Source organism: Oncorhynchus mykiss, chromosome 2, assembly GCF_013265735.2.
Source record: "Oncorhynchus mykiss isolate Arlee chromosome 2, USDA_OmykA_1.1, whole genome shotgun sequence".
NCBI classification, from domain to species: Eukaryota; Metazoa; Chordata; class Actinopteri; order Salmoniformes; family Salmonidae; genus Oncorhynchus; species Oncorhynchus mykiss.
This window is the reverse complement of record NC_048566.1, coordinates 68,920,015-68,947,106: the sequence shown is the minus strand read 5'-3', so window position 1 is coordinate 68,947,106 and position 27,092 is coordinate 68,920,015. Positions and strand designations below refer to the sequence as shown.

The window sequence follows — 27,092 nt, the reverse complement described above, 5'->3', positions numbered from 1 at the left end:
AATTGCACAAGGTATGAAAAAGATAGATTTATTTAATGACAAAATAAAACAAAATAATGATGGGACCAGCAATAGTTCTACGTATCCAGAGATGTTTGGCTTTGCGTCACCCACTCCTCAAACAGAATGTAGACAAAGACTGACAAAACAAAGAGAAAAATCTAACTTACAAAATAAAATACATTGAAGTCTTCGAAAGAACAACACAATTTATCTACAAACACTGAAGATTAGCCTCAAGGTTACAGCCTTTTTCATTCATTAAAAGTCCTTACAAAAAAATGATAATGATAAATCTCCATTGAATAATAATATAACTGTAGAAATTGTCCCCATTCCTGGTCAGATATTCAGTGGTTTAGGCTAAAACTGTTAGGCTCCAGAGAGAGACCAAACTAGCTTCGTCTCAGCCAATGTCTGTGCACACAATATCAGGACCTTCTCTTCTCATCCAATGAGGGGGGGGGACAGAACTAAAAATCAAAACAATAATGAACCGAAAGAAGTTAGTTTCACTTTGACTAAGCTGAAAAACGCAACATCTTCAAAAAATAAGTTGTTTTATATTCCCCATCCTCCCTCAAATTGACTCCTCCCACCGTGTCTATCCCCTGAGCCCCTTCTGCCAGCTTCCCACTGCAAACTGAGCCCATCTGTTGAAGTGTGTGCTCTGGGTTCAAGGGGCAATGCTGGATTATTCTCATAACATTAAGGTAAAAAAAGGATACCTTTACTTTAGAACTAATATTGTAATGAAGCTTAAAATTGAATCCCAGGGATAGAGTTCCATTGTTTTCATCAATCTAACCGATCTGAATGTTCTAAATCACATTGTTTGAAGACAACAGGTTCCCTGGGAAAGATCTTGCCCCCCTCCAAACCCCCCAGGTACAACTTCAGGTGTCCTGTAGTGTCTGAAATGTGTCCGAGTATGTGTGTGTGAGAGAGTGTGAGAGAAAGTGTGTGTGTGTGTGTGTGTGTGTGTGTGTGTGTGTGTGTGTGTGTGTGTGTGTGTGTGTGTGTGTGTGTGTGTGTGTGTGTGTGTGTGTGTGTGTGTGTGTTAGTGGCTGTCCATTTGACAGTCCTCAGCACATGGATATGGTGACGTTGATGCCCAGGTTTCCGTTCTCAGCAAACAGCTGCGCGATGGAAGTGTCAAACACTAGGCAGTCGCTGTTCATAATGGCAGTGGCGATGCCCTCATGGATGGAGCGGGGCGTGGCCTCCCAGGTGAGCCGTCGCCGGTGCCCGTTGAGCTCCAGGCGGTAGGCAAAGTTTTCTGCCTGCTTCCGCGTGCCAATCAGCTGCACAATGGCAAAGAACTGCTGGTGACCGTCGTACTTCTCCTGCTTCTCCAGGACCAGCATGAAGTGGAATCCGAAGCAGGATTGCATCATGACCCAGTCCACTGCCCCAGGCAGGTTAATGTCCGTGGCAAGGAACACGATGTCCTCGCCCTGCAGCGTGGTGATGGATTTGTGCTGGTGCATGAGGTGGGGCATGACCGCGTCCAACGAGCCCTGCCACTTACACGAGGCCCCTGGGCAGGGGCAGGAGTATGGCCGGAACTCACACAGCTCCTCGTGCTCTGCCTTGTCTGTGTGGGGCAGCGTCACCTCACAGCCCGACGACGCATACTTGCAGGGGAACAGCACAGAGTTGGCCACCTTCTCCATGGCCAGGTTCCTGATGGAGCCCAGCGGGCCCCGGCAGGTGGGGCAGCAAGTGAGCTTGGGCCGGCAGTTGCTGCAGACCAGGTGGCCGCTCTGGCACTGCAGGATGGGGGGCAGCACATAGTCGAAGCAGACAGGGCACTCAAACAGGCTGGCCAGGTCGCTGTTAGAGGCCGTAGTGCCGGACAAGGTGGGGACGCGCTGGGAGGGGGCGCACTTGGAGGTTCCTGTGGGCAGCGCTGTGGCGGTCTGGCGACTCATTTCTGTAGAGAAACAGGGAGAACACAGGTTAGACACAACGGGATAATAAATGAACTATACATTTGGTGTGAATGTAGTGAGGACAAACGTAATGGTTTCCATGAGGCTTGACCAATCACAGATTCTTAAAACAATAGTCATGGTTCATTCACATGCACAAAGGTCATATGTTAAACTACAAATGTTCTGAAGAATATCATGTAACAATTTCAAACGGAATGGAAGTGTGTGTAAAACAACAATCTAGTACAGGAACTCTGACCCTACGAGGTCCAGACTACTGCTGCTTTTCTGTTCTACCTGATAATTAAGTTGCACCCACCTGGTGTGCCAGGTCTAAAAATCAGTCCCTGGTTTTAAGCAGTGGAACTGGCTTCAAGGTCCAGATTTGAATTTGAGGGGTATGCTTTATTATTATTTTTTTTTTACTGTTCATGTGTGCCGGTAGTTTACTGGCAACTGCCTTCTATTCATACAGGAAGAGCGGGTACGGTAAAAATAGTTACACTCAGTGCAAAGGAGTCTAAACAGAAGAGTACATAATGTACATGCAGCAGACAAAGTATTCAGACCTCGTCTTTCCCACATTTTGTTATGTTACAGCCTTGTTCTAAAATGGAGTAAATCGTTTCCCCCCCTCATCAATCTACCCACAACACCCCATAATGACAAAGCAAAAACAGATTTAGAAATGTTTGCCAATGTATAAATAAAAACATTTGACATAAGTATTCAGACCCTTTACTCAGTACTTTGTTGAAGCACCTTCAGAAAGTATTACAGGTTTTCATCAAGGATCTCTGTACTTAGCTCAGTTTATTTATCCCTTTATCCTGACTGGTCTCCCAGTCCCTGCTACTGAAAAACAGGTTCTCCCATCTCCACAGAGGAACTCTGGAGCTCTGTCAGAGTGACCATCGGGCTCTTGGTCACCTCCCTGACCATGGCCTCTCTCCTCGATTGCTCAGTTTAGCCGGGCGGTTTTTGCTCTGGCATGCACTGTCAACTGTAGGGACCATTATATAGACTAGAGGTCGACCGATTAATCGGAACGGCCGATAAATTAGCGCCAATTTCAAGTTTTCATAACAATCGGAAATCGGTATTTTTGGGTGCCGTTTTCCGATTATTTAAAAAAAATCTTTTAAAAACATGTATTTTTACACCTTTCATTTAACTAGGCAAGTCAGTTAAGAACACATTCTTATTTTCAATGACTGCCTAGGAACGGTGGGTTAACTGCCCTGTTCAGGTGCAGAACGACAGATTTTCACCTTGTCAGCTCAGGGGATCCAATCTTGCAACCGCACAGTTAACTAGTCCAACGCTCTAATCATTGCCCTCCACGAGTAGCCTGCCTGTTACTCAAATTCAGTAGAAGCCAAGGTAAATTGTTAGCTAGCATTAAACTTATCTTTAAAAAAAGCAGACACATCGATGGCTCTGAACGAACTTTATTTGACTCTTTGCAAACTGGAATCCACACATCCTGAGGCTGCATTCATTGTAGCTGGGGATTTTAACAAGGCTAATCTGAAAACAAGACTCCCTAAATAGTATCGGCATATCGATTGCGCAACCAGGGCTGGTAAAACCTTGGATCATTGCTATTCTAACTTCCGCGATGCATATAAGGCCCTCCCCCGCCCTCCTTTCGGAAAAGCTGACCACGACTCCATTTTGTTGCTCCCTGCCTACAGACAGAAGCTAAAACAAGAAACTCCCACGCTGAGGTCTGTTCAACGCTGGTCCGACCAATCTGATTCCACGCTCCAAGACTGCTTCCATCACGTGGACTGGGATATGTTTCGTATTGCGTCAAACAACAACATTGACGAATACGCTGATTCGGTGAGCGAGTTCATTAGAACGTGCGTTGAAGATGTCGTTCCCATAGCAACAATTAAAACATTCCCAAACCAGAAACCGTGGATTGATGGCAGCATTCGTGTGAAACTGAAAGCGTGAACCACTGCTTTTAATCAGGGCAAGGTGACCGGAAACATGACCGAATACAAACAGTGTAACTATTCCCTCCGCAAGGCAATCAAACAAGCTAAGCGTCAGTATAGAGACAAAGTAGAATCGCAATTCAACGGCTCAGACAGGTATGTGGCAGGGTCTATAGTCAATCGCGGATTACAAAAAGAAAACCAGCCCAGTCACGCACCAGGATGCCTTGCTCCCAGGCAGACTAAACAACTTTTTTGCCCGCTTTGAGGACAATACAGTGCCACTGACACAGCCTGCAACCAAAACATGCGGACTCTCCTTCACTGCAGCCGAGGTGAGTAAAACATTTAAACGTGTTAACCCTCGCAAGGCTGCAGGCCCAGACGGCATCCCCAGCCGCGCCCTCAGAGCATGTGCAGACCAGCTGGCTGGTGTGTTTACGGACATATTCAATCAATCCTTATCCCAGTCTGCTGTTCCCACATGCTTCAAGAGGGCCACCATTGTTCCTGTTCCCAAGAAAGCTAAGGTAACTGAGCTAAACGACTACCGCCCCGTAGCACTCACTTCCGTCATCATGAAGTGCTTTGAGAGACTAGTCAAGGACCATATCACCTCCACCCTACCTGACACCCTAGACCCACTCCAATTTGCTTACCGCCCAAATAGGTCCACAGACGATGCAATCTCAACCACACTGCCCTAACCCATCTGGACAAGAGGAATACCTATGTGAGAATGCTGTTCATCGACTAGAGCTCAGCATTTAACTCCATAGTACCCTCCAAACTCGTCATCAAGCTCGAGACCCTGGGTCTCGACCCCGCCCTGTGCAACTGGGTACTGGACTTCCTGACGGGCCGCCCCCAGGTGGTGAGGGTAGGTAACAACATCTCCACCCCGCTGATCCTCAACACTGGGGCCCCACAAGGGTGCGTTCTGAGCCCTCTCCTGTACTCCCTGTTCACCCATGACTGCGTGGCCACGCACACCTCCAACTCAATCATCAAGTTTGCGGACGACACAGTGGTAGGCTTGATTACCAACAATGACGAGACTGCATACAGGGAGGAGGTGAGGGTCCTCGGAGTGTGGTGTCAGGAAAATAACCTCACACTCAACGTCAACAAAACTAAGGAGATGATTGTGGACTTCAGGAAACAGCAGAGGGAACACCCCTCTATCCACATCGATGGAACAGTAGTGGAGAGGGTAGCAAGTTAAGTTCCTCGGCGTACACATCAAACAAACTGAATTGGTCCACCCACACAGACAGCATCGTGAAGAAGGCGCAGCAGCGCCTCTTCAACCTCAGGAGGCTGAAGAAATCCGGCTTGTCACCAAAAGCACACAAACTTCTACAGATGCACAATTGAGAGCATCCTGTCGGGCTGTATCACCACCTGGTACGGCAACTGCTCCGCCCACAACCGTAAAGCTCTCCAGAGGGTAGTGAGGTCTGCACAACGCATCACCGGGGGCAAACTACCTGCCCTCCAGGACACCTACACCACCCGATTTCACAGGAAGGCCATAAAGATCATCAAGGACAACAACCACCCGAGCCACTGCCTATTCACCCCACTATCATCCAGAAGGCGAGGTCAGTACAGGTGCATCAAAGCTGGGACCGAGAGACTGTTAAACAGCCACCACTAACATTGAGTGGCTGCTGCCAACACACTGACTCAACTCCAGCCACTTTAATAATGGGAATTGATGTAAAATATATCACTAGCCACTTTAAACAATGCTACTTAATATAATGTTTACATACCCTACATTATTTATCTCATATGTATACGTATATACTGTACTCTATATCATCTACTGCATCTTTATGTAATACATGTATCACTAGCCACTTTAAACTATGCCACTTCGTTTACATACTCATCTCATATGTATATACTGTACTCGATACCATCTACTGCATCTTGCCTATGCCGCTCTGTACCATCACTCATTCATATATCTTTATGTACATATTCTTTATCCCTTTACACTTGTGTGTATAACATAGTAGTTTTGGAATTGTTAGCTAGATTACTCGTTGGTTATTACTGCATTGTCGGAACTAGAAGCACAAGCATTTCGCTACACTCGCATTAACATCTGCTAACCATGTGTATGTGACAAACAAAATTTGATTTGATCCAGTTTAGCAGGCAATATTAACCAGGTGAAATTGTGTCATTTCTCTTGCGTTCATTGCATGCAGAGTCAGGGTATATGCAACAGTTTGGGCTGCCTGGCTCATTGCGAACTAATTTGCCAGAATTTTACGTAATTATGACATACATTGAAGGTTGTGCAATGTAACAAGAATATTTAGACTTAGGGATGCTACCCGTTAGATAAAATACAGAACTGTTCCATATTTCCGTATTTCACTGAAATAAACGTTTTGTTTTCGAAATGATAGGTTCCGGATTCGATCATATTAATGACCAAAGGCTCGTAGTTCTGTGTTATAATTAAGTCTGATTTGGTAGAGCAATCTGACTGAGCAGCAGCAGGCCCGTAATCATTAATTCAAACAGCACTTTCGTAGGTTTTGCCAGCAGCTCTTCGCAAGCACAGCGCTGTTTATGACTTCAAGCTTATCAGCCTAATGGCTGGTGTTACCAATGTGAAATGGCTAGCTAGTTAGCTGGGTGTGCGCTAATACTGTTTCAAACGTCACTCGCTTTTAGATTTGGAGTAGTTATTCTCCTTGCGCTGCAAGCGCCGTGGCTTTTGTGGAGCGATGGGTAACGATGCTTCGAGTGTGGCTGTTGTCGATGTGTTCCTGGTTTGAGCCCAGGTAGGGGCGAGGGGGAGACGGAAGCTATACTGTTACACTGGCAATACTATAGTGCCTATGAGAACATCCAATAGTTAAAGGTATATGAAATACAAATGGTATAGAGAGAAAGTCCTATAAATACTATATTAACGACAACCTAAAACCTCTTAGCTTGGAATATTGAAGTCTCATGTTAAAATGAACCACCAACTTTCATATGTTCTCATGTTCTGAGCAAGGAACTCAAACGTTATCTTTTTTACATGGCACACATTACTTTCTTCTCCAACACTTTGTTTTTGCATTATTTAAACCAAATTGAACAAGTTTCATTATTCATTTGCGGCTAAATTTATTTTATTGCTGTTTTATATTAAGTTAAAATAAGTTAATGTTAATGAAAATCACAACAATATTAAATTATCAAATAAAAAAATTAAATCAGCCGATTTATCGGCATCGGCTTTTTTGGTCCTCCAATAATCGGTATCGGCGTTGAAAAATCATAATCGGTCGACCTCTAATATAGACAGGTGTGTGCCTTTCCAAATCATGTCCAATCAATTTAATTTACCACGGGTGGACTCCAATTAAGTTGTAGAAACATCAAGGATGCTCAATGGAAACAGGATCCACCTGGGCTCAATTTCAAGTCTCATAGCAAAGGGTCTGAATACTTATGTAAATAAGGTATTTCTATTTTTATACATTTGCAAACATCTATAAAAACCTGTTTTCTAAAAAAAAAACATACACCCTTATTCTAAAATTGATTAGAGTAACGTAACTCCAAAATGTGGAAAAAGTCAAGGGGCCTTTCGGCCTCTAGGAAGATGTTCTCTGTTGACAACCAGAGAGAGAATGGCATGTTCCTCTCTTAGCACAGCCCCAGTACAGTGGGTTGACTGGGACGTCCAGGAAGGCAGCCCTATACACTGATTGGCCCTTCCCTTCCTCCCGCTGAGGGTCAGCCTAGAGGTTCTGTGATATGCCCATCTGTCTATAAAGCCTGACCAGCGAAGGGCAAGCACAGAGCTTGGAGGCTATTTTTGGCCCAGGAGAGCAACACAGATTCATGGTTGCATAAAAAAAAAATATTTAAAAAAAGACTCCATACGGCAATGTGGACTAGGATGGATGCGAGAGCAGAGCACTAGTTTGCTTCCTGTCAGCTGTTCCCATGGTAACAGGCTGCGGTTGAGGCCTTTGTGGATGGGACGGCCCGCCGAGTGGAGGGAGGGCTGGATTTTCCCTGGGCCTGGCAGGAGCTGGGTGTGACCCACCCCTGGCCCTGCTGCTTTATATAACCCACAGCACAGCTCAGAGACAGGCAGGAAGACAGCCATGAGGCACTGTGCTCCAGACAAAAAAATTAATGTGAAATGGAGGGAAATGACTGCTGGGAAGCAGAGAGAGGGGGTAGACTGGGCAGCAGAGCTGTTCAGGTAAAGTTGAAGTTGGAAGTTTACATACACTTACGTTTGAGTCATTAAAACACGTTTTTCAACCACTCCACAAATTTCTTGTTAAAACTAGTTTTGGCAAGTTGGTTAGAACATCTACTTTGTGCATGACAATTCATTTTTCCCAACAATTGTTTACAGACAGATTATTTCACTGTATCACAATTCCAGTGGGTCAGAAGTTTACATACACTAAGTTGACTGCCTTTAAACAGCTTGGAAAATTCCAGAAAATTATGTTATGGCTTTAGAAGCTTCTGTTAGGCTAATTGACATCATTTGAGTCAATGGTAGGTGTACCTGTGGATGCATTTCAAGGCCTACCTTCAAACTCAGTGCCTCTTTGCTTGACATCGTGGGAAAATCAAAAGAAATCAGACAAGATCCCAGAAACGAAATTGTAGACCTCCACAAGTCTGATTCATCCTTGGAAGCAATTTCCAAACCCCTGAAGGTACCATGTTCATCTGTACAAACAATAGCACGCAAGTATAAACACCATGGGACGACGCAGCCACCATACCGCTCAGGAATGAGACGCGTTCTGTCTCCTAGAGATTAACATACTTTGGTGCGAAAAGCGAAAATCAATCCCAGAACAACAGCAAAGGACCTTGTGAAGATGCTGGAGGAAACGGGTACAAAAGTATCTATATCCACAGTGAAACAAGTCCTATATCGACATAACCTGAAAGGCCGCTCAGCAAGGAAGAAGCCACTGCTCCAAAACAGCCATAAAAAAGCTAGACTACGGTTTGCAACTGCACATGGGGACAAAGATTGTACTTTTTGGAGAAATGTCCTCTGGTCTGATGAAGCAAAAATAGAACTGTTTGGCCATAATGACCATCGTTATGTTTGGAGGAAAAAGGGGGGAGGTTTGCAAGCCGGAGAACACCATCCAAACCGTGAAGCACGGGGGTGGCAGCATGTTGTGGGGGCACTTTGATGCAGGAGGGTCTGGCGCACTTCACAAAATAGATGGCATCACGAGCAAAGAAAATTATGTGGCTATATTGAAGCATCATCAAGACTGATCAGTCAAGAAGTTAAAGTTTGGGTCGCAAATGGGTCTTCCAAATGGACATTGACCCCAAGCATACTTCCAAAGTTCTGGCAAATGGCTTAAGGACAACAAAGTCAAGGCCATCACAAAGCCCTGACCTCAATCCTATAGAAAATGTGTGTGCAGAACTGAAAAAGCATGTGCGAGCAAGGAGGCATACAAACCTGACTCAGTTACACCAGCTCTGTCAGGAGGAATGGGCCAAAATTCATCCAACTTATTGTGGAAAGCTTGTGGAAGGCTACCCAAAATGTTTGACCCAAGTTAAACAATTTAACTTCTTTGGGCTGGGGGCAGTAATGAGTAGCTTGGATGAATAAGGTGCCGAGAGTAAACCGTTTGCTACTCAGGCCCAGTTGCTAATATATGCATATTATTATTAGTATTGGATAGAAAACACACTGAAGTTTCTAAAACTGTTTGAATGATGTCTGAGTGTAACAGAACTCAGATGGCAGGCAAAAACCTGAAAAAGAATCCCTTCTGGGAGTGGGAAATCTGAGGTTTGTAGTTTTTCAACTCTTGGCCTATCGAATACAGTGTCTATGGGGTCAAATTGCACTTCCTAAGGCTTCCACTAGATGTCAGTCTTTAGAACCTTGTTTGATGCTTCTACTGTCAAGTGGGGGAAAATGAAAAGGGAATGAGTCAGAGGTCTGCCAGAGAGCCATGAGCTGGTGACGCACGTTCACGTGAGAGTTAGCTTGAGTTCCATTGCATTTCTGAAGACAAAAGGAATTCTCCGGTTGGAACATTATTGAAGATTTGTTAAAAAAATCCTAAAGATTGATTCTATACATCGTTTGACATGTTTCTACGGACTGTAACGGAACTTTGACTTGATCGCGCGTCATGAATTTGGAATACTGGGCTAAACGTGCAAACAAAAAGGAGGTATTTGGACATAAATGGACATTATCGAACAAAACAAACATTTATTGTGGAACTGGGAATCCTGGGAGTGCATTCTGATGAAGATCAAAGGTAAGTGAATATATATAATGCTATTTCTGACTTCTGTTGACTACACATGGCGGATATCTGTTTGGGTTGTTTTGGTCTCCGAGCGCTGTATTCAGATTATAGCATGGTGTGCTTTTTCCGTAAAGTAAAAAAAAAAAAAAACTGAAACAGTGGTTGCATTAAGGAGAAATGTATCTATTTATTATTCCATGCATAATAGTTGCATCTTTTATCAATCTTATCAATGAGTATTACTGTAAATTGACGTGGCTCTCTGCAAAATCACCAGATGTTTTGGAACTACTGAACGTAACGCGCCAATGTAAACAGATCTTTTGATATAAATATGAACTTTACCGAACAAAACATACATGTATAACATGAAGTCCTATGAGTATCATCTGATGAAGATCAAAGGTTAGGGATTAATTTCTCTCTTTTTGTGACTACTCTCTTTGGCTGGAAAAACTGCTGTTTTTCTGTGACTTGGCTCTGACCTAACAATCGTTTGGTTTGCTTTTGCTGTAAAGCCTTTTTGAAATCAGACACTGTGGTGGGATTAAAAGGCAACGCTACCAAATACTCATTGAGTGTATGTAAACTTCTGACCCACTGGGAACATGATGAAATAAATAAATAATTATCTACTATTATTCTGACATTTCACATTCTTAAAATAAAGTGGTGATCCTAACTAAGACAGGGATTTTTTTTTACTAGGATTGAATGTCCAGAATTGTGAAAAACTGAGTAGAAATGCATTTGGCTAAGGTGTATGTAAACTTCAGACTTCAACTGTAGGTGTCATTAAGGCTGCCTGTGACCACATCTGCTTGGATAAAGCTCCACCTATTGATGGGCCTCTTAGCAAGCTGCTCTGGACACACAAGCAACATCTGTGGACCAAATTAGCACAGAACACAACAGGGCAAAGCCAAGACTAGCAGGGCTAAAACAAGAGCTATGTGTGGGTGCTGAGAAAGCAGCTTGTTGAGATGGAACAGTTGCACTTGGTGGCTGCTGTCTGGGCTATAAGTGTGTGAGGTTTAGTATGTGTGTGGGCGTGAGTGAGTGAGCACTTTAGTAGGAATAGTCTGCAGTGACGGTAACAGTATCTGCCTGTGTGTGGGTTGCTGCAGCCTGCATGAAGGCAGTGATGTGCTCCAGAGCAACAGGGAAAAGGGAGATGCAGACAGCTCTTTAGTCTGTCTCCAGGAGGCTGGAGGCTTTGGCATCAGCAGCCTCTATTTTACTCCCTCGTCCCAGAGTCTGTACTGCCTGCAACAGTGTCTGGCTGGATGCAGACTAGTGTTGTCACAATACCAGAATTTTGACTTCGATACTGGTTCCAGGTTTAGTATCACAAAAAAAAAGCCATATTAGCCAGTCACGGAATGGTACTTGATCCAGCCCATAAAATACTCTGTTCAATCATTGGGCATCTTGAGTTCAGTATCATTACATTTTTTTATAAATTACTTTTTATTTATACACCGGTCAAATACAATGAAGGATAATTAACATTGACATCTAAAAAAGGTCGGATTCGGTCAACATAGCCTACTCGAGGCACGGTACATTCAGATTAAATATTCACAAGACGGAGAGTTAAAGACAGTGCCTGTTGCGCACCACACATCCATCACCTTGAATCTGAGCAGAGGCGGTCAGCATTGGAGCTATTTATTTATCTATACTTAATTGTTTAAAACTTGGACGTTTGTAATTTTATGACGCATGTCTTCCCTTGTTTCAAAGTAGCCTAGCCAAAATACAACCATAGAACTGTTGAGGTAATTATTTGGCAAGGAATTATTATCCCATTGTAACCAGTAATTTTTTCATTATCTATTTAAATTTTCAAAATCAAAAGTTATTTTATTGCCCAGCTGCCAAAGACTAGTATTATGTCAGTCATTAGTAACCCATGCTAGGTGATGCATCTTTTGATCTCCCCGCTCTCTTAATTTCTAAGGGATATTTTTATCTCGGTCAAATGAAAACGCTCACGCATGCAGTGGACTTTTGAGACTGATGTTCTCAATAATTGCATTTTGGAACATGTGCAGCACATAGTTGTATTTCTTCATATCATAAAGCTCAATCAACATTAAGCTAAAGGGTCTGCTCGGTTGCATCACCCTCATTGTTTTTTTTTTTTAATGTGCAGTGGTTGTATGAATTTTGTCTCTGTTTTGAACGTATATATTGTCTTTATTGTTCTAGGGACGACCTTAACTTAGATCTCTAGAGGGAATCATTGTGTATAAAGTATTTGGCTGTAATTGTAATGTTGCAATATTTTACAGGCTATCAAGGGTGGCCAACCATAAACTAGGTAAATCAAAATATAACCTAGGCCTATCTACAATACAGGTGAATTAATATTTACTAAGGAGTGTGCATGCATTGAGTTATTGAGCTTGTTTGGCTGATTTTGTGCGCCTACAAATGACAAGGCAACAGTAAACATGTCGTCCCCCACGAATGATGCAGCAGCCTTCGGGAGAGACGTGAGAGAGACCGAATAAGTGAATTCAATGTTTTTGGTGGCAAACAGCATATTTCACATTATGGTTTGCACATTGTCACAAAGTACTAGGGCAGTGAACTGAGGTTAGCTTTAGCCGTCAGCCAGCAAAGGAAGTTTGCCTACAAAGCTGGAAGCTACCGGTATCTTCTTGCGTTGTAAAGTGTTTCAGCGTGTATGGACATTGTTTTGCGAACAGTATAAGAAAGCAGTTTCAAAATGTCTACATGCCATGTTGCATTCATTATTCAAGTGTTAACCCAGACTCCCAGTGCAGGTTAGCAATAATTTGGCTGCGCTGATACACAGGCTTGACCCGTGAGACACATTTGACAGAAGTACCAAAATCAACTAATTCTAGTAGCGAACCATATTTCATGTTCTAGTATCGGAAAAATAACCTAATTTTGGTATACCGTGCAACACTAATGCAGACACCCATGGGACTGGTGCCATAATGAGCATAAACAACACTGCTCTGAGAGTGCACACATTGGTGTGCCTGCAGTGATTCCCATTGGAGGAACCGGCTACATGAGTATTTCTCCTACTGAGGAAGAGGATAGACATTCATGATTTAGAACTAGGGCGTACAGGCCAGAGTAAGAGCAGCTGAGCAGAGGCCACTGCAGAGATCAGAACAAAGCACGTTCACCATAAATAGTGGAAATTATTCCAAGACTTTAGGGCTCAATGAACACTTGAAACAACCAGGTCTTGTGCCTCATTAAACATAACGTCTAAAGAACCATTTGACATCGTAATCATGCTTTTCTCATGCTAATGGTTAAGAGGGCAGAATGACTTAGCTACTAGACCTCTGGTAGGACTAGATGCGCAGTCAGAACTGTCTGTGTCCACCGTGTTCTTTGTTGTAGGATGGGCTGACTTGTGGTGCTAGTGGAAACTCTTCAGGTCATGTCTTTACACAGGAAACACAAGCGATTGTACCTGAATCACTTCAAGAGATGGGTCTAGCATTCCACCATATTTGAATTTCTTATTTATGTTCATACGTAGTAGGAACTACGTTTGGGGGGGGGGGGGGGGGGGGGGCAGGTTCTGGTCAGGCACATGTGATAAATTGTGCAACAATCAAACAAGAGGGAGGTAAAGACAGTAGGTTGGGATTAGGTTGTGTTAGGACTCTCTCCTCCCGACCCGTGTGTTGGGAAGCTGGGGTGAATGGCACACGAGGACGAGATGCTCAATATGTCCCTCCAGGTGGAGAGGAGTTGATTACTAAACCAGCTCAGGGTGATGACCTCTCCTCCATCTACCAATCACACTCACTGAACCTTCATTAGATGACCTCTACAATCCTCCAAACACCTCCCCTGCTTTATCAAACAAGCTGCTTCCCCTGGGTTAACCCAAACATTGACACAGACAAACACACGAGAAAGAAAATGTTGCTTGCCTTCGTCCATAAGATTCCCAAATAAGGCTTTCTTCTTCTCTTGAAAAATGGGTAACTCTGAAAGGGGAGAGAGAAGAGAGGTTAACTAGTGGAGTAAAAACAATTCTTAAAAAGTAAGTCAAATGGAGCTGAGGTAGCCATAGAAACACATCAATCAACACCACTGCAGTCTCAGAGTTCTGTAAAGGCCCATATGCCCACCTTCTGTTCTCTGCAGGGTGACCATTCAGGGCTGGTCATAGTCAACAGTTCTAGCTATAGTATGAAGGTGGACATGTGTTGGGGACTGACTCAGACCTCCCCAAACAGCACAGATACAAATTAAGTGTTAAATCAGTGAGTTGTGGAAACAAAAATGTAATGGCTAGAGCCATATTAGCTAGAGTGCCACTACTGAGCGCTCTTGGCCTCGCACATTCCACTGGAAACTCACTGCTTCCATCATGCAATGGGTTAACACTACTAATGCAAAGTACATTACATGGAGCATCGATTTCCCTCTTCAGTCTGTTCTCAACACAACCTTTAGGCCTACTATCACATTACAACAACTGGCTACATCCTGACTGACACTAACATGGAAATATTTGACGAAATCAGTCCACTGATTGAAGTTTTGATTGTGGTCCTCTGTCGCTCAGTTGGTAGAGTGTGGCGCTTGCAATGCCAGGACAGTGGGTTCTAGAGGTCGACTGATTAACTTCTTATGGCTGGGGGGGGGGGCAGTATTGAGTAGCTTGGATGAATAAGGTGCCTAAAGTAAACGGTCTGCTCCTCAGTCTCAGTTGCTAATATATGCATATTATTATTAGTATTGGATAGAAAACTCTGAAGTTCCTAAAACTGTTTGAATGATGTCTGAGTATAACATAACTCATATGGCAGGCAAAATCCTGAGTTTAAATCAAAACAGGAAGTCAAATCTGAGCTTTGTATGTATTCACCAGAGTCCCCAATGAAATCCCCTTGAGATATTAATGATGTTGCACTGCCTAGGGGTTCCACTAGATGTCAACCATCAATAGAAATTATGAGACTTTATGGTGTTGTGGGAGTGAATGATAGCAGAATCAGTCAGGTGTCTGGCAGTCAGTCGTCTGGCAGTCAGTCATTTTCTGATCATGCTTATTCCTCATGGCAGTCACTTGCGTTCCATTGCTCACGAAGATAAGGAGTACTCCGGTTGGAACTTTATTGAAGCTATATGTTAAAAACATCCTAATGATCGATTCTGTACTTAGTTTGAAATGTTTCTTTGACCAGTAATATAACTTTTTGAAGTTTTTGTCCAATATAACGCTGACCAGAATGAGCGTTTGGATATGTATACCAAACGCACTAACAAAAGAAGGTATTTGGACATAAATAACGGCCATTTTTGAACAAAACAAACATTCATTGTGGACCCGGGATTCCTGGAGTGCTTTCTGATGTAGATCAAAGGGAATTTTTATCATGTAATTTGTTTATGTTCTTGTTTATGTTCTGAGCGCCGTCTCAGATTATTGCATGGCTGGCTTATTCCGTAAAGTTTTTTTGAAATCAGACACAGCGGTTGCATTAAGGAGAGGTATATCTATAATTCCATGTGTATAAGTTGTATTATCATCTACATTTATGATGAGTATTTCTATTGAATGATGTGGCTATGCAAAAATCACTGGATGTTTTTGGAACTAGTGAATGTAACGCGCCAATGTAAACTCATAAACTCATTACGTGAATACAGTAAGAAGCCAAGGTAAGTTGCTAGCTAGCATTAAACTCATCTTATAAAAAAACAAATCAATCATAAATCGCTAGTGATAACTACACATGGTTGATGGTATTACTAGTTTATCTAGCGTGTTCTGCGTTGCATATAATCGATGCGCATTCGCGAAAAAGGACTGTCGTTGCTCCAACGTGTACCTAGCCATAAACATCAATGCTTTTCTTAAAATCAATACACAGAAGTATATATTTTTAAATCTGCATATTTAGCTAAAAGAAATCCAGTTTAGCAGGCAATATTAACCGGGTGAAATTGTGTCACTTCTCTTGCGTTCATTGCACGCAGAGTCAGGGTATATGCAACAGTTTGGGCAGCCTGGCTCATTGCGAACGAATTTGCCAGAATTTTATGTCATAATTACATAACATTGAAGGTTGTGCAATGTAACTGGAATATTTAGACTGATGGATGCCACCCGTTAGATAAAATACAGAACTGTTCCATATTTCACTGAAAGAATAAATGTTTCGTTTCCGGATTCGACCATATTAATGACCAAAGGCTCGTATTTCTGTGTGTTATTATGTTATAATTAAATCTATGATTTGATAGAGCAGTCCGACTGAGCGATGGTAGGCACCAGCAGGCTAGTAAGCATTCATTCAAACAGCACTTTCGTGCGTTTTGCCAGCAACTCTTCATTGTGCTTCAAGCATTGCGCTGTTTATGACTTCAAGCCTATCAACTCCCGAGATTAGGCTGGTGTAACCGATGTGAAATGGCTAGCTAGTTAACGGTGTGCGCGCTAATAGCTTTTCAAACCTCACTCGCTCTGAGACTTGGAGTAGTTGTTCCCCTTGCTCTGCATGGGTAACGCTACTTCGATGGTGTCTGTTGTCAATGTGTTCCTGGTTCGAGCCCAGGTAGCGGCGAGGAGAGGGATGGAAGCTATACTGTTACACTGGCAATACTAAAGTGCCTATAAGAACATCCAATAGCCAAAGGTATATGAAATACAAATCGTAGAGAGAGAAATAGTCCTATAAATACTATATTAACTACAACCTAACCTCTTACCTTGGAATATTGAAGACTCATGTTAAAAGGAACCACCAGCTTTCATATGTTCTCATGTTCTGAGCAAGGAACTTAAACGTTAGCTTTTTTACATGGCACATATTGCACTTTTACTTTCTTCTCCAACACTTTGTTTTTGCATTATTTAAACCAAATTGAACAGGTTTCATTATTTATTTGAGGCTAAATTGATTTTATTGATGTATTATATCAAGTTAAAATAAGTGTTCATTCAGTATTGTTGTAATGGTCATTATTACAAAAAAATAATATATATAAATATATATATATATTTTTTTTAATCGTCCGATTAAATCAGTATCTGCTTTTTTTTTGGTCCTCCAATAAATCGGTATAAAAATCATAATCAGTCGACCTCTAGTGGGTTCAATGCACAGGAGCATCTGCACGAATAATGTATGCACAAGTCTGTAAGCCACATTGGATAAAAGCTTCTGCTAAATGGCATATAGTCTTAATATGGATCCAAATCTCTGCACAGAACTCATGTCAGATTGGTTGTTTTATCATTTAAAACGTCTTCCGGTCTAGCACATTTGTTGAATCATGTAGTCTTTGTGTAGGGTAAATCTATGAATTCACGTCACTACCTCGTTAAAACATGACTTCTCTACGATGACGGCCGGTAAGGAGCACCAGAATCTAGCAGATGTGGGCTAAACCCAAAACAAACACTATCATGTGTATTAGCAGCTGCCTCCATGTAGGTGCCTGGCTTTGAGTAAGCGTGGCCTGGTAGAGGCGGCGAGTCTCTGCCTGCCCCCTTTCTGTAAACTCCGGCTGCTGTTTACTATCAAACACGCCGTCTGCTTGTGCCCTCCACACTGCTGCAGAGGAGAGGAACACACACCACTTCAAAGCAGCATAACATCCAAAACACAACAGAGGGAGACAACGACAGAGTTGGCAACCATGACAATTGTTCGGTATGTTTGTACAGAGGGTCAGAAAAACAAAAGCATTTCTACTTAACAAAACATGCCATTCTTTGTTCTCCACTCATGTCCAGTCTCTCTCACACCCCTGCATATACAAAGTATACAAAAAATGCCCTGCCATTCTTAGGATCTGCAGTGCCTTGCAGAAAACAAAGCCATTACTGGACAGAAGTGAACACCAGTAGGTATTTATGACACCACAGTTGCACCTCAGGTATAGGAGGCACAGGGGGAAAGGGGGCAAACATTCCAACAGACATTCTCACAGAAAATGAGCAGAGCAATATTTATGAGCCACCGAGTGTGCAAATAGGACATTTTACCTTTAGGTTTGTTGGCAGTTGTTCTAGAAGCTATGCATGTGAAGAGCTTGAGCACCCCCTTCCATGAGTTCATGGGCTGAACATTAGCTCTGCCCGACATAGGGAGAGTGTGAGGGAACTCTTCATCGCGGTTTTTCCATAAGAACAAAAACAGCCCATAACAGAGGGCAGATCCTTTCCCGTCACTCTCCCTAGGTCTCTACTTAAACTCCCATCAGAAAACAGATGTACTACTGCAGTCAGAGCCTGGGGGTCCAGGGCCAGACACCTTGGCGGGCTGGACGCCTCAAACAGAGCCAGAGACTCCGATTCACGCACTTCTTTCACCAGCACGGCAGAGGGCAGGAGGCTGTAGTCTTAATCCTCTTTAAAGTGCAGCCCAGGAAAAGGCCACAAGGAAGGGTGGAGGAGCCATGGGTAGGAGGGGCCCAAGTAGAGAATAAAAAAAAATATATATATATATATATATATTTTTTTTTTTAAATAACACGTAGCTGTAATCCAGGAATGTTACACAAGTATATCCAGCTCCGCGGCAAGCAGGCAGCCCAGCCAGGGAGAGAAATGGAGCACATTGAAGAGGAAGCTAAGGAAACACTGGCAGTGTTCTTCTCCTGAAAGCCCTAGTCTAGGTAACCACTCCCTGCTCGGTCACTATCTTCTGAGTGATCCAGTCAGTCAGTGGAAAAGGCAGCGAGAGGCAGGTATTAGGGTGAAACAGACAGTCCTGGCTGAGCACCATAGAGCAGTCCCCCTTGCCTGACGCCTGCACTGCTCCCTGTAGGCTAAGGAGTCCAATGTCAGACTGGAGAGCGCATGCTCACGCTCTCCCCCACCCTCTTTCTGGGGAGTGGGGCCCTTCTCAGATTACAGCTCTGGCAGCTCCACCTCCAGCTGGGCTAACACCGTCCTGCCTGCTTCCCTCCCTTCCTCTGACCATGCAGACTAGACAAAGAAACTGGAGAGAGTTGAGAGCTGGAGAACACACAAGTACCCTTACTTACACTCAGTGACACACAGTCCCAAAAACAGCCTCACAGTGGAGTAGACACCCTAATCACAAACACAGGTCAGAGTATACATTACAAATGCACAGCACAATATTCAGAGTTGATACCAAAAATACTTCATAACCTCACACACACACACTCTCTCTCTGAGCATGGACAGGGCAGTGACAGTCATGGAATTTTGGATGACTTATTGGTAATTTCCGCAGTCACCGTTCCAACCATTTTCTCCTCTGTTCCTGAATGCATGTGCTACTGCTGCAGGGAGGGGGATGTTGCCCAGGCAACTATAGACTCATTTGCTACAACACCTTGCTTGTTTCAGGCAAGGAGCAACAAAGTTTGATCACGTTATAGAGAGTCTGTTACAGCAGAAACAGACTCAAACCGCACAAATGCCCGGGCATCCAGTCTTCAGTTCGTTCCAAACACACACACACAAAAAATGGTTCTGCCGGTTGTTTTATTCTCATGATGGTCTGCACCCATAACTGTCGGGTACAGTTCTACAGGAATTGTGCCAGCCCTAGTCATGGATTGTGGCAATGTAACCGTTATAGCTACTGTATCTTTTCTAATCCAAATAGACTTCCAATGAAATTATTCAGAGACATGCCCGGTCTTTGAGAGCAATCCTTAGAAGTTAAAGTACAGGTATTATAGAGGCCATTGGTCTCAATCATTCAGACCAAATGTGTCGAAATAGGTTTCAGCAACAGGTATGATGGTATATTGTAAAATCTCATTAAGTGCTAGAACAGCAACAATACTTTACCAAGTATTCTATACTGACCTCATTACCAACCTAACAATACTAATAAACTGTCAATAGACTAGGCAGAAAGCACATTCACTGCCCTTCCCTCCCTGAGTAACATTTGAAAGTAATGTACTTGCTACATTGCTACATAAGATTACTAGGTGAGACAATGTAAGATGAATGTAAGTCGCTCTGGATAAGAGTGCTTGCTAAAATGTACAGACAGACATCCTTTTTTATTCCCCCCTCTTTCTCCCCTATTTTGTGGTATCTAATTGTAACTACCAGTCTTGTCCCATCGCTGCGACTCCCGTACGGACTCAGGAGAGGCGAAGGTCGAGAGCCGGGCATCCCCCGAAACAGGACCCAGTCAAGCCACACTGCTTCTTGACACAACACCCGCTTAACCTGGAAGCCAGCCACACCAATGTGTCAGAGGAAACACTACACCTGGCGACCGTGTCAGCATGCATTGTGCCCAGCCCGCCACAGGAGTCGCTAGTGTGTGATGGGACAAGAACATCCCTGCCAGCCAAACCCTCCCCAAACCCAGACAACGCTGGGCCAATTGCACACCGCCCCGTGGGTCTCCCGGTCGAGCCTGGACTCGAACCAGGATCTCTAGTGTCACAGCGATACAGTGCCTTAGACCACTGCGCCACTCAGGAGGCCAGACAGAGGTATTCTAACTACTAAAAGCAGGAGCATATTCTTTGGCATCCTTTAACAGGCTGGTGAACAAAAGGTTACTCAGAGTCAGGTGCCAGGCAGAGCACATAAAACAGCAGGCAAAAGGGTAGCTCTTACAGTTGTTCTTACAGTATAATGACTATTAAAGCCACATTTACAGTCATTTGGATATAGCCTACCTCTTAGCTTAAAAGAATATTAATTTTAAAAACGTTGTCAAGCTTATTACTGAAAGGGAGGGAAGTGGCACATGCATTTCCATCTTAAATGTGTCATAATATTTAGGCTACATCCAAGCTGTAGACACCGGAAAAAGGACAGGATGCATAGAACTCTCAGCCAGCAGGATGCAAAACAGGTAGCCCAGTGGAAATGTACCATGGGTCTACCACAAAGAACACACCTTGACAATAAGTGAAAGACACTGACAAAGGCATTGCAGTAGTCTGATCAGACAGAATGGACTAGCCTATTTTCACTCTTGAATGCATCCATAGAAACACACCTTCCATGTAAACAGCTGCAGTGACAACCCACTCCACCTACTCAAAGAAAGCACAGGCAAACCTCCTTCCATGGCAGAGTAAACCAACACACAACTCTCCTCGCCTCGCAAGAGGGAAAAATAACTCATCTAGAAGCAAGAACACAAATTAACTAATTGTTTTACTGACAGGGCAGGAAACTATGCCGCCCACAAACAGTTTTAGATAGCGCTAAGCTAACATTTTGACTGCAAAAAAAGTAGCCTGCTTTGTGACAGCCCCTTCGCAAAAATATAATAATAGTTTGCTATATACAGAAGTTTGCTCAACCCCAGAAACAGAGTATTTATTCACTCAACTTCCTGGTATACAAGAGCAGCCTGGGCAAAGCAGCCAACTCACCCTGGGCAGAAGAGCATTATAAGCAGAAGCATGTGTTGCCATGGAAATGTTACATTGAGGGTTGGAATCTGAAGGCAGAAACACCCACCTTCAAACATCCAGCCCGCGCTTCTGCAAAACACACACAGCCAGTAGCATGTTCATTAAGCCAACCTGATGCAGGAGAGGGATTCTGATTTAGAGAAAATTAAAAGAGGAGGCAGACAGAGCACTTTCAAAGTATATAGAATTCCCTCACTGTTTGAGAGCCAGTGAGTGAGTTACCAAACTGGACCTCCTGCTGCTAGAGACAGCTGTCCGCCTGTCACTATGTTCAATTCACTATACATGTGCAGCTGCCAGCAAGTCAGGGAGCAACAGGACAGGCTACTACAGTCATGAACCAGGCAGCCAGCCATTTAATTTATTAAACCCAGGCCAGTCATAAGACACTATCAATACTGGCAGTCTTTGGTGCATTGTTTCCAACCAACAGATGCCTGAAACAGTAGTCCTAAAAATAAGGTTATGCTTTGGCTAACTAAATCACACAAACATTACAGAAGGAAACGGTTCTCTGTCGTAGTTGATACATTGGACATGAGATGGATGCAGTGCACAATTACATCCAATCAAGGACCTAAGGAAATCAGAAACAATTCTGCTAGTAGTTTATCAACAAATCACAACATACCTACCTACACTAGCTCGATTTGCAAACAGCTCCTTTGAACAACCAGTTTCCTTGAAATACATAGACATGTAGCTACAGAATGTACACCTGATAATGTGATATAACCAAAGATTTTGGTATCTCTTACTGGGCGTTACAGGTTGGCCTATACAAAACCTCGGTATTGGAGATACCATATTCGTTCGATTCAGCTAAACATGCATCTTAAAATGTCAGTGTCCCGTTGCATGTAGTTTGTTTTCACTTAGAAAATGCGCCATTACTAAAATAAAATAGGTTTCTCCATGGCGTGGCCATCTTGTCGATTTAAAATCTTCTATCACTGATCGACATAGGTCAGTGTCAAGACATGCAACACTTTGGGGTGGACCCACCTGTCTCAATCAATGAGAGAAGACGTGAAAATACAAGATGGCGACATGCATACTTTGGGATTACATCAAAGCAAAAAATAGAATTCAATAAAGTGCCTTTTTTTTTTATACAAACGATCCACCTTCAACTGGACATGAAGATTTTAGAAGATACTTTTGGCCATGTAGTGTATGTGGAAACCAATTCAAATTTGTGGATTTGGCTACTTCGGCCACCCCCGTTGCTGACAGGTGTATAAAATTGAGCACACCGCCATGCAATCTCCATAGACAAACATTGACAGCAGAATAGCCTGTACTGAAGAGTTCGGTGACTTTCAACATGGCACCATCATAGAATGCCACCTTTCCAACAAGTCAGTTCATCACATTTCTGCCCTGCTAGAGCTGCCCCAGTCAGTACTGTTATTGTGGAAACGTCAAGGAGCAACAACTGCTCAGCCACGACGTGGTAGGCCACACAAGCTCACAGAACCGGACTGCGAAGTGCTGAATTGCATTTATTTTAATAAAAAAAATCAAATATGCCTTCCCTTGGATGCAACACTCACTACAGAGTTACAAACGGACTCTTGAAGCAATGTCAGCACAATAACTGTTCGTCTGGAGCGTCATGAAATGGGTTTCCATGGCAGAACAGCCACACACAAGCCTAAGATCACTGTGTGCAATGCCAAGCGTTGGCTGGAGTGGTGTAAAGCTTGCCGCCATTGGTCTCTGGAGAAGCGGAAACGTGTTCTCTGGAGTGATGAGTCACTCTTCATCTGGCAGTGCACAAAGCAAGGTCCATACAGAAATGGTGTGTCAAGAATGGTGTGGAAGAACTTGACTGGTCTGCACAGAACCCTGATCGCAACCCCATCAAACACCTTTGGGATGAATTGGGACGACTGCGAACCAGGCCTAATCGCCCAACAGTAGTGCTGACCTCACTAATGCTTGTCCTTGCAGAAATGTTCCAACATGTAGTGCAAAGTCTTCCCAGAAGGGTGGAGCCTGTTATAACAAAGGGGGGGACCAACTCCATTTTAATGCCCATGATTTTGGAATGGGATGTTCGACAAGCAGGTGGCCAAACATGTAGTGTACATGTTTGGCCGAATCGAGAACGAAGACAGTATCACCAAGTTAAGGTTGGTAGTACATTTTCTGTGCTAAACCAAACAGTACCTATCCTTTATTGCCCAGTATTGGATACCAAAAATCTTTGGTTATATCACATTATCGGGTGTAACAATCTGTAGCTAGTTGACATGTATGACTCGATAAAGTAGCCCGAGTTACATTCTTAATTTTAAAATAAAATCAGCAGCCAGGTAAGACGCAGACCGTCAGAAGGACACCGCATTGGCACATTCAGCAAATCTGATCTAACAAAGTGGATATTCCTCAAATCTGTCATGATTGATATATTGTAACAGGCCCAAAATGTGGTTACTAATGTCTGATTTGGATATTTGGCTGCATAACATTTAGAAGTTGTCCCTTTTCTGATTTAGAAGAAATGCTTGATAAATGCTAACTCCCATTAGTATAAGTTGGTAGCATAACTAGCATACAGAAATCAGGTGGTGGTAGTCAGTCATTTTTAACTGTAATGAACTTGATTGGTGACAACATGAACATGTATTGGGGTTGACTGTCATACAAGCATTATACTATATTTTAACCTCAACTACAGCCTACATGTTGGTTAATTGTGCTGGGGGAGCATGAGGAGATTCAGGATCTTTCCCCCACGCATTTCCATTGTTTTGGTCGACCTCTATCGCATCCATTTTACTCGGCCATTATCAATACAGAGTTAGATTTGGTTTGTAGTTGTCAATGTTTTTTGCAGAGCTGGGGTTCTCCTTGCCCCCCGATCACTGCTAAAAACCCATTGACAACTATGTGCCATTCAAGGAATTGTTAAATGAAGGTTATAACTATTTGGTTTTAACGTCACCTCTCGAAGAGCATAGTAAGAAGAACTACACATTAACCATTATTCCACATTTAACCATCTCAGAGTTATACAGCAAGCAACTGCATGCTTTTCACAATCAGTAAACATCAACTGATCATGTAACTTCAGAAACCTATCTAGCTAAGCAAACAAGGTGTCATTTAGCTTTCTTCATCAGAGATTAGGCTTTTGGAAAGGACTTGACCTCAGCAAGTCTTCCTTCTGGGCAAAGTTGTCAGTTGGACTACTGCCATCACCACTATAAATAGCAAGCAAATCAAACAATATTTGGATATAGCCATCTAATTTATCCCCTGAAAGTGAGCTTGTTAACTAGCCATATTGACGTGATCTGTTATCAGCTAGCTATCCAATCTGATGTGGTCCATCAATCAATGTGGCCTATCATGTCTGTCAGCACCGATTCAACACTTAAAAACAATGTTGACAGGATGGGAAATTAACCTAAAACACTCGCACTTTCCAGGTATTGTTGATTTTTATATCACTCAAATATCAAATTAAATGGTGGCATTTGAGAGATATCGTGAGGCTCCACTCACCTACTGTATCTGAAATGACATAATATTTACTTATTGAAATCATGCTAAATCTGCGCTACTGTTTTGCATGGGATTATCAGAAATGTGTAGTTCTGACTACGCTCTTCAAGAGATGATAATATACAAAACCAAAGTTAACATTTATTTCACAGTCCCTTGAACGGCACGCAGTTAGTTGTCAATGGTTGCTCTGCACCTTATTGTTTAGTGTTATTGACAACGACCCTCTATATTTTCAAAGGAAAACAGGCTATATTCTCAGTTTAAGATTTATGGAGAAACATGGGATTAGGAATATAAAGTAAAGGTTGACAGAGGTGATGCAGAACCTGCCACATATGATTGGCACAACTAGTCTACAATCAAATCAGGCCCATTCATGTCAGCGTAGCACTGACATCGCTAACTTCAGACATGTTTGACATTCAAAGACAGCGCTTTAGCAAACAAGTGCAGAGTTGCAAGGTATGTATATTCAACTAGCTAGCTACGGAGGCCCAGACTCTGCGAACAAATCTGCTGAGACGATGTCGTCACCATAGCAAACGTATGCGCTAACGGTTAGCGTAGCTAACGTTACAACATAAACAAATCAATGTCCGCTATCAGCTAGTTATCCAACATTGCTTCACAAAACCGCAAAATGTTCACTTGCTGTGTAAACTAGGTAAAGTTAACGTTAGCTGACAAATTCGGCAAATTGCATGAGTTGAGCCAATTTTGGCACGACATGGGAGCCAGCAATCTTACTAGCCAGTTACTGTAACGTTAGCTAGTTGTTTAGTAGTAGAGAGCGCGGCCTACTCGAATCATGTAGCTAGCCAACATCAGTTATGTATTCTGACCTAGCTACCGTACAGTAGTTAACTAGGTACAACAAAGCCTCCGATGTGGTGACCGGAATTATCACTTAACCATCCACATATCTAGTTAGATAGTTTACCAGATAATTTAACGTTAGCCAGCATATCTAGTTTACGACGTGAAGTAGCTAACGGTAGCTATCTAACGTTAACACAGTTAGCTGAACATGCTATTATGAAGATGGCTATGTAACAACGTTAGCATCGTTGTTGTTTTTCGAGTACATCCCGGTAAAACATCCGCACTACTTACCTTGGATGAAATGTCCTTTTTATATTGTAGCTAGCTACTGCGACGTAATCCACAAGAGATTCCACTCCAATTCTACAGTCCTTCACTCTTTACCTACAGTGTTTCCACATTCGCGTTGTACTGGAGACGAGACGACTGTCGTCCAAGTACTCACCGGTCTCGTGACCGCGCACGGTTGTTGAAATAGTTTCTCACCAGAGCGGCGCAAAGGAGCACGCGCTTTAACTACATGAACGCACTAATGGTTGTAGTAGGCGTCATGAAAAAATCTTTACAGTATCCAAACAGTAGCAGCTAATGGTATTCTGCTTTATTTGTGAGCTTAATCTACCACACTCTGAATTTACTTGGGCTACTAAACCACTCATTCTCCTGTAATGGAACCACAGTAATTTAAATTGAAAAGTGGAAATGGAAGAAGAAAAAAATAGGCCTATGGCTATGCTGTGTTAAGGTTGGGTAGGCTACTTTCTAAATGTAATCCGTTACAGTTACTAGTTACCTGTCCAAAATTGTAATAAGCAACGTAACTTTTGGATTACCCAAACTCAGTAATGTAATCCGATTACTTTCCCCTTAAAAACTGTTACAGACCTATATCTATCCTACCCTGCCTTTCTAAGTTCTTCGAAAGCCAAGTTAACAAACAGATCACCGACCATTTCGAATCCCACCGTACCTTCTCCGCTATGCAATCTGGTTTCCCAGCCACGCTCAAGGTCCTAAACGATATCATAACCTCCATCGATAAAAGACAATACTGTGCAGCCGTGTTCATCGACCTGGCCAAGGCTTTCGACTCTGTCAATCACCGCATTCTTATCGGCAGGCTCAACAGCCTTGGTTTCTCAAATGACTGCCTCGCCTGGTTCACCAACTAC

At 43.0% G+C, this 27,092-nt stretch overlaps 1 protein-coding gene across 4 annotated transcripts; it reads right to left on the bottom strand.

Annotated features, from left to right (window-relative positions):
• On the bottom strand, positions 1 to 26,406 carry siah1 (siah E3 ubiquitin protein ligase 1). Of its 4 annotated transcripts, none has more exons than XM_036954134.1 (4): positions 18,191 to 18,938; positions 14,118 to 14,174; positions 1,062 to 1,936; positions 1 to 1,001 (listed from the first exon to the last, which is right to left on the bottom strand). In XM_036954134.1, the coding sequence occupies exons 1-3, from the start codon at positions 18,288 to 18,290 to the stop codon at positions 1,086 to 1,088; spliced, it is 1,008 nt and encodes a 335-aa protein (XP_036810029.1). In that variant the 5' UTR covers positions 18,291 to 18,938; the 3' UTR covers positions 1 to 1,001; positions 1,062 to 1,085. The 4 variants fall into 4 exon arrangements, with proteins under 4 accessions (XP_036810029.1, XP_036810038.1, XP_021425509.1 ...); XM_036954143.1 differs by having other exon boundaries at positions 1 to 997; XM_021569834.2 differs by lacking the exons at positions 1 to 1,001; positions 18,191 to 18,938 and adding an exon at positions 26,212 to 26,406 and having other exon boundaries at positions 1,008 to 1,936.
• Between the last annotated feature and the right edge of the window lie 686 nt (positions 26,407 to 27,092).

Bases quoted from the DNA above. Each gene is read 5' to 3' on its own strand.
- siah1 (XM_036954134.1), bottom strand. From the start codon at position 18,290: ATGTCGGGCAGAGCTAATGTTCAGCCCATGAACTCATGGAAGGGGGTG. The intron at 14,175-18,190 runs GTAAAATGTCCT...CTCCCCTTTCAG, and splicing joins AACTGCCAACAAACCTAAAG to AGTTACCCATTTTTCAAGAG. The intron at 1,937-14,117 runs GCAAGCAACATT...GTTTCTCTACAG, and splicing joins TGGGAATCTTATGGACGAAG to AAATGAGTCGCCAGACCGCC.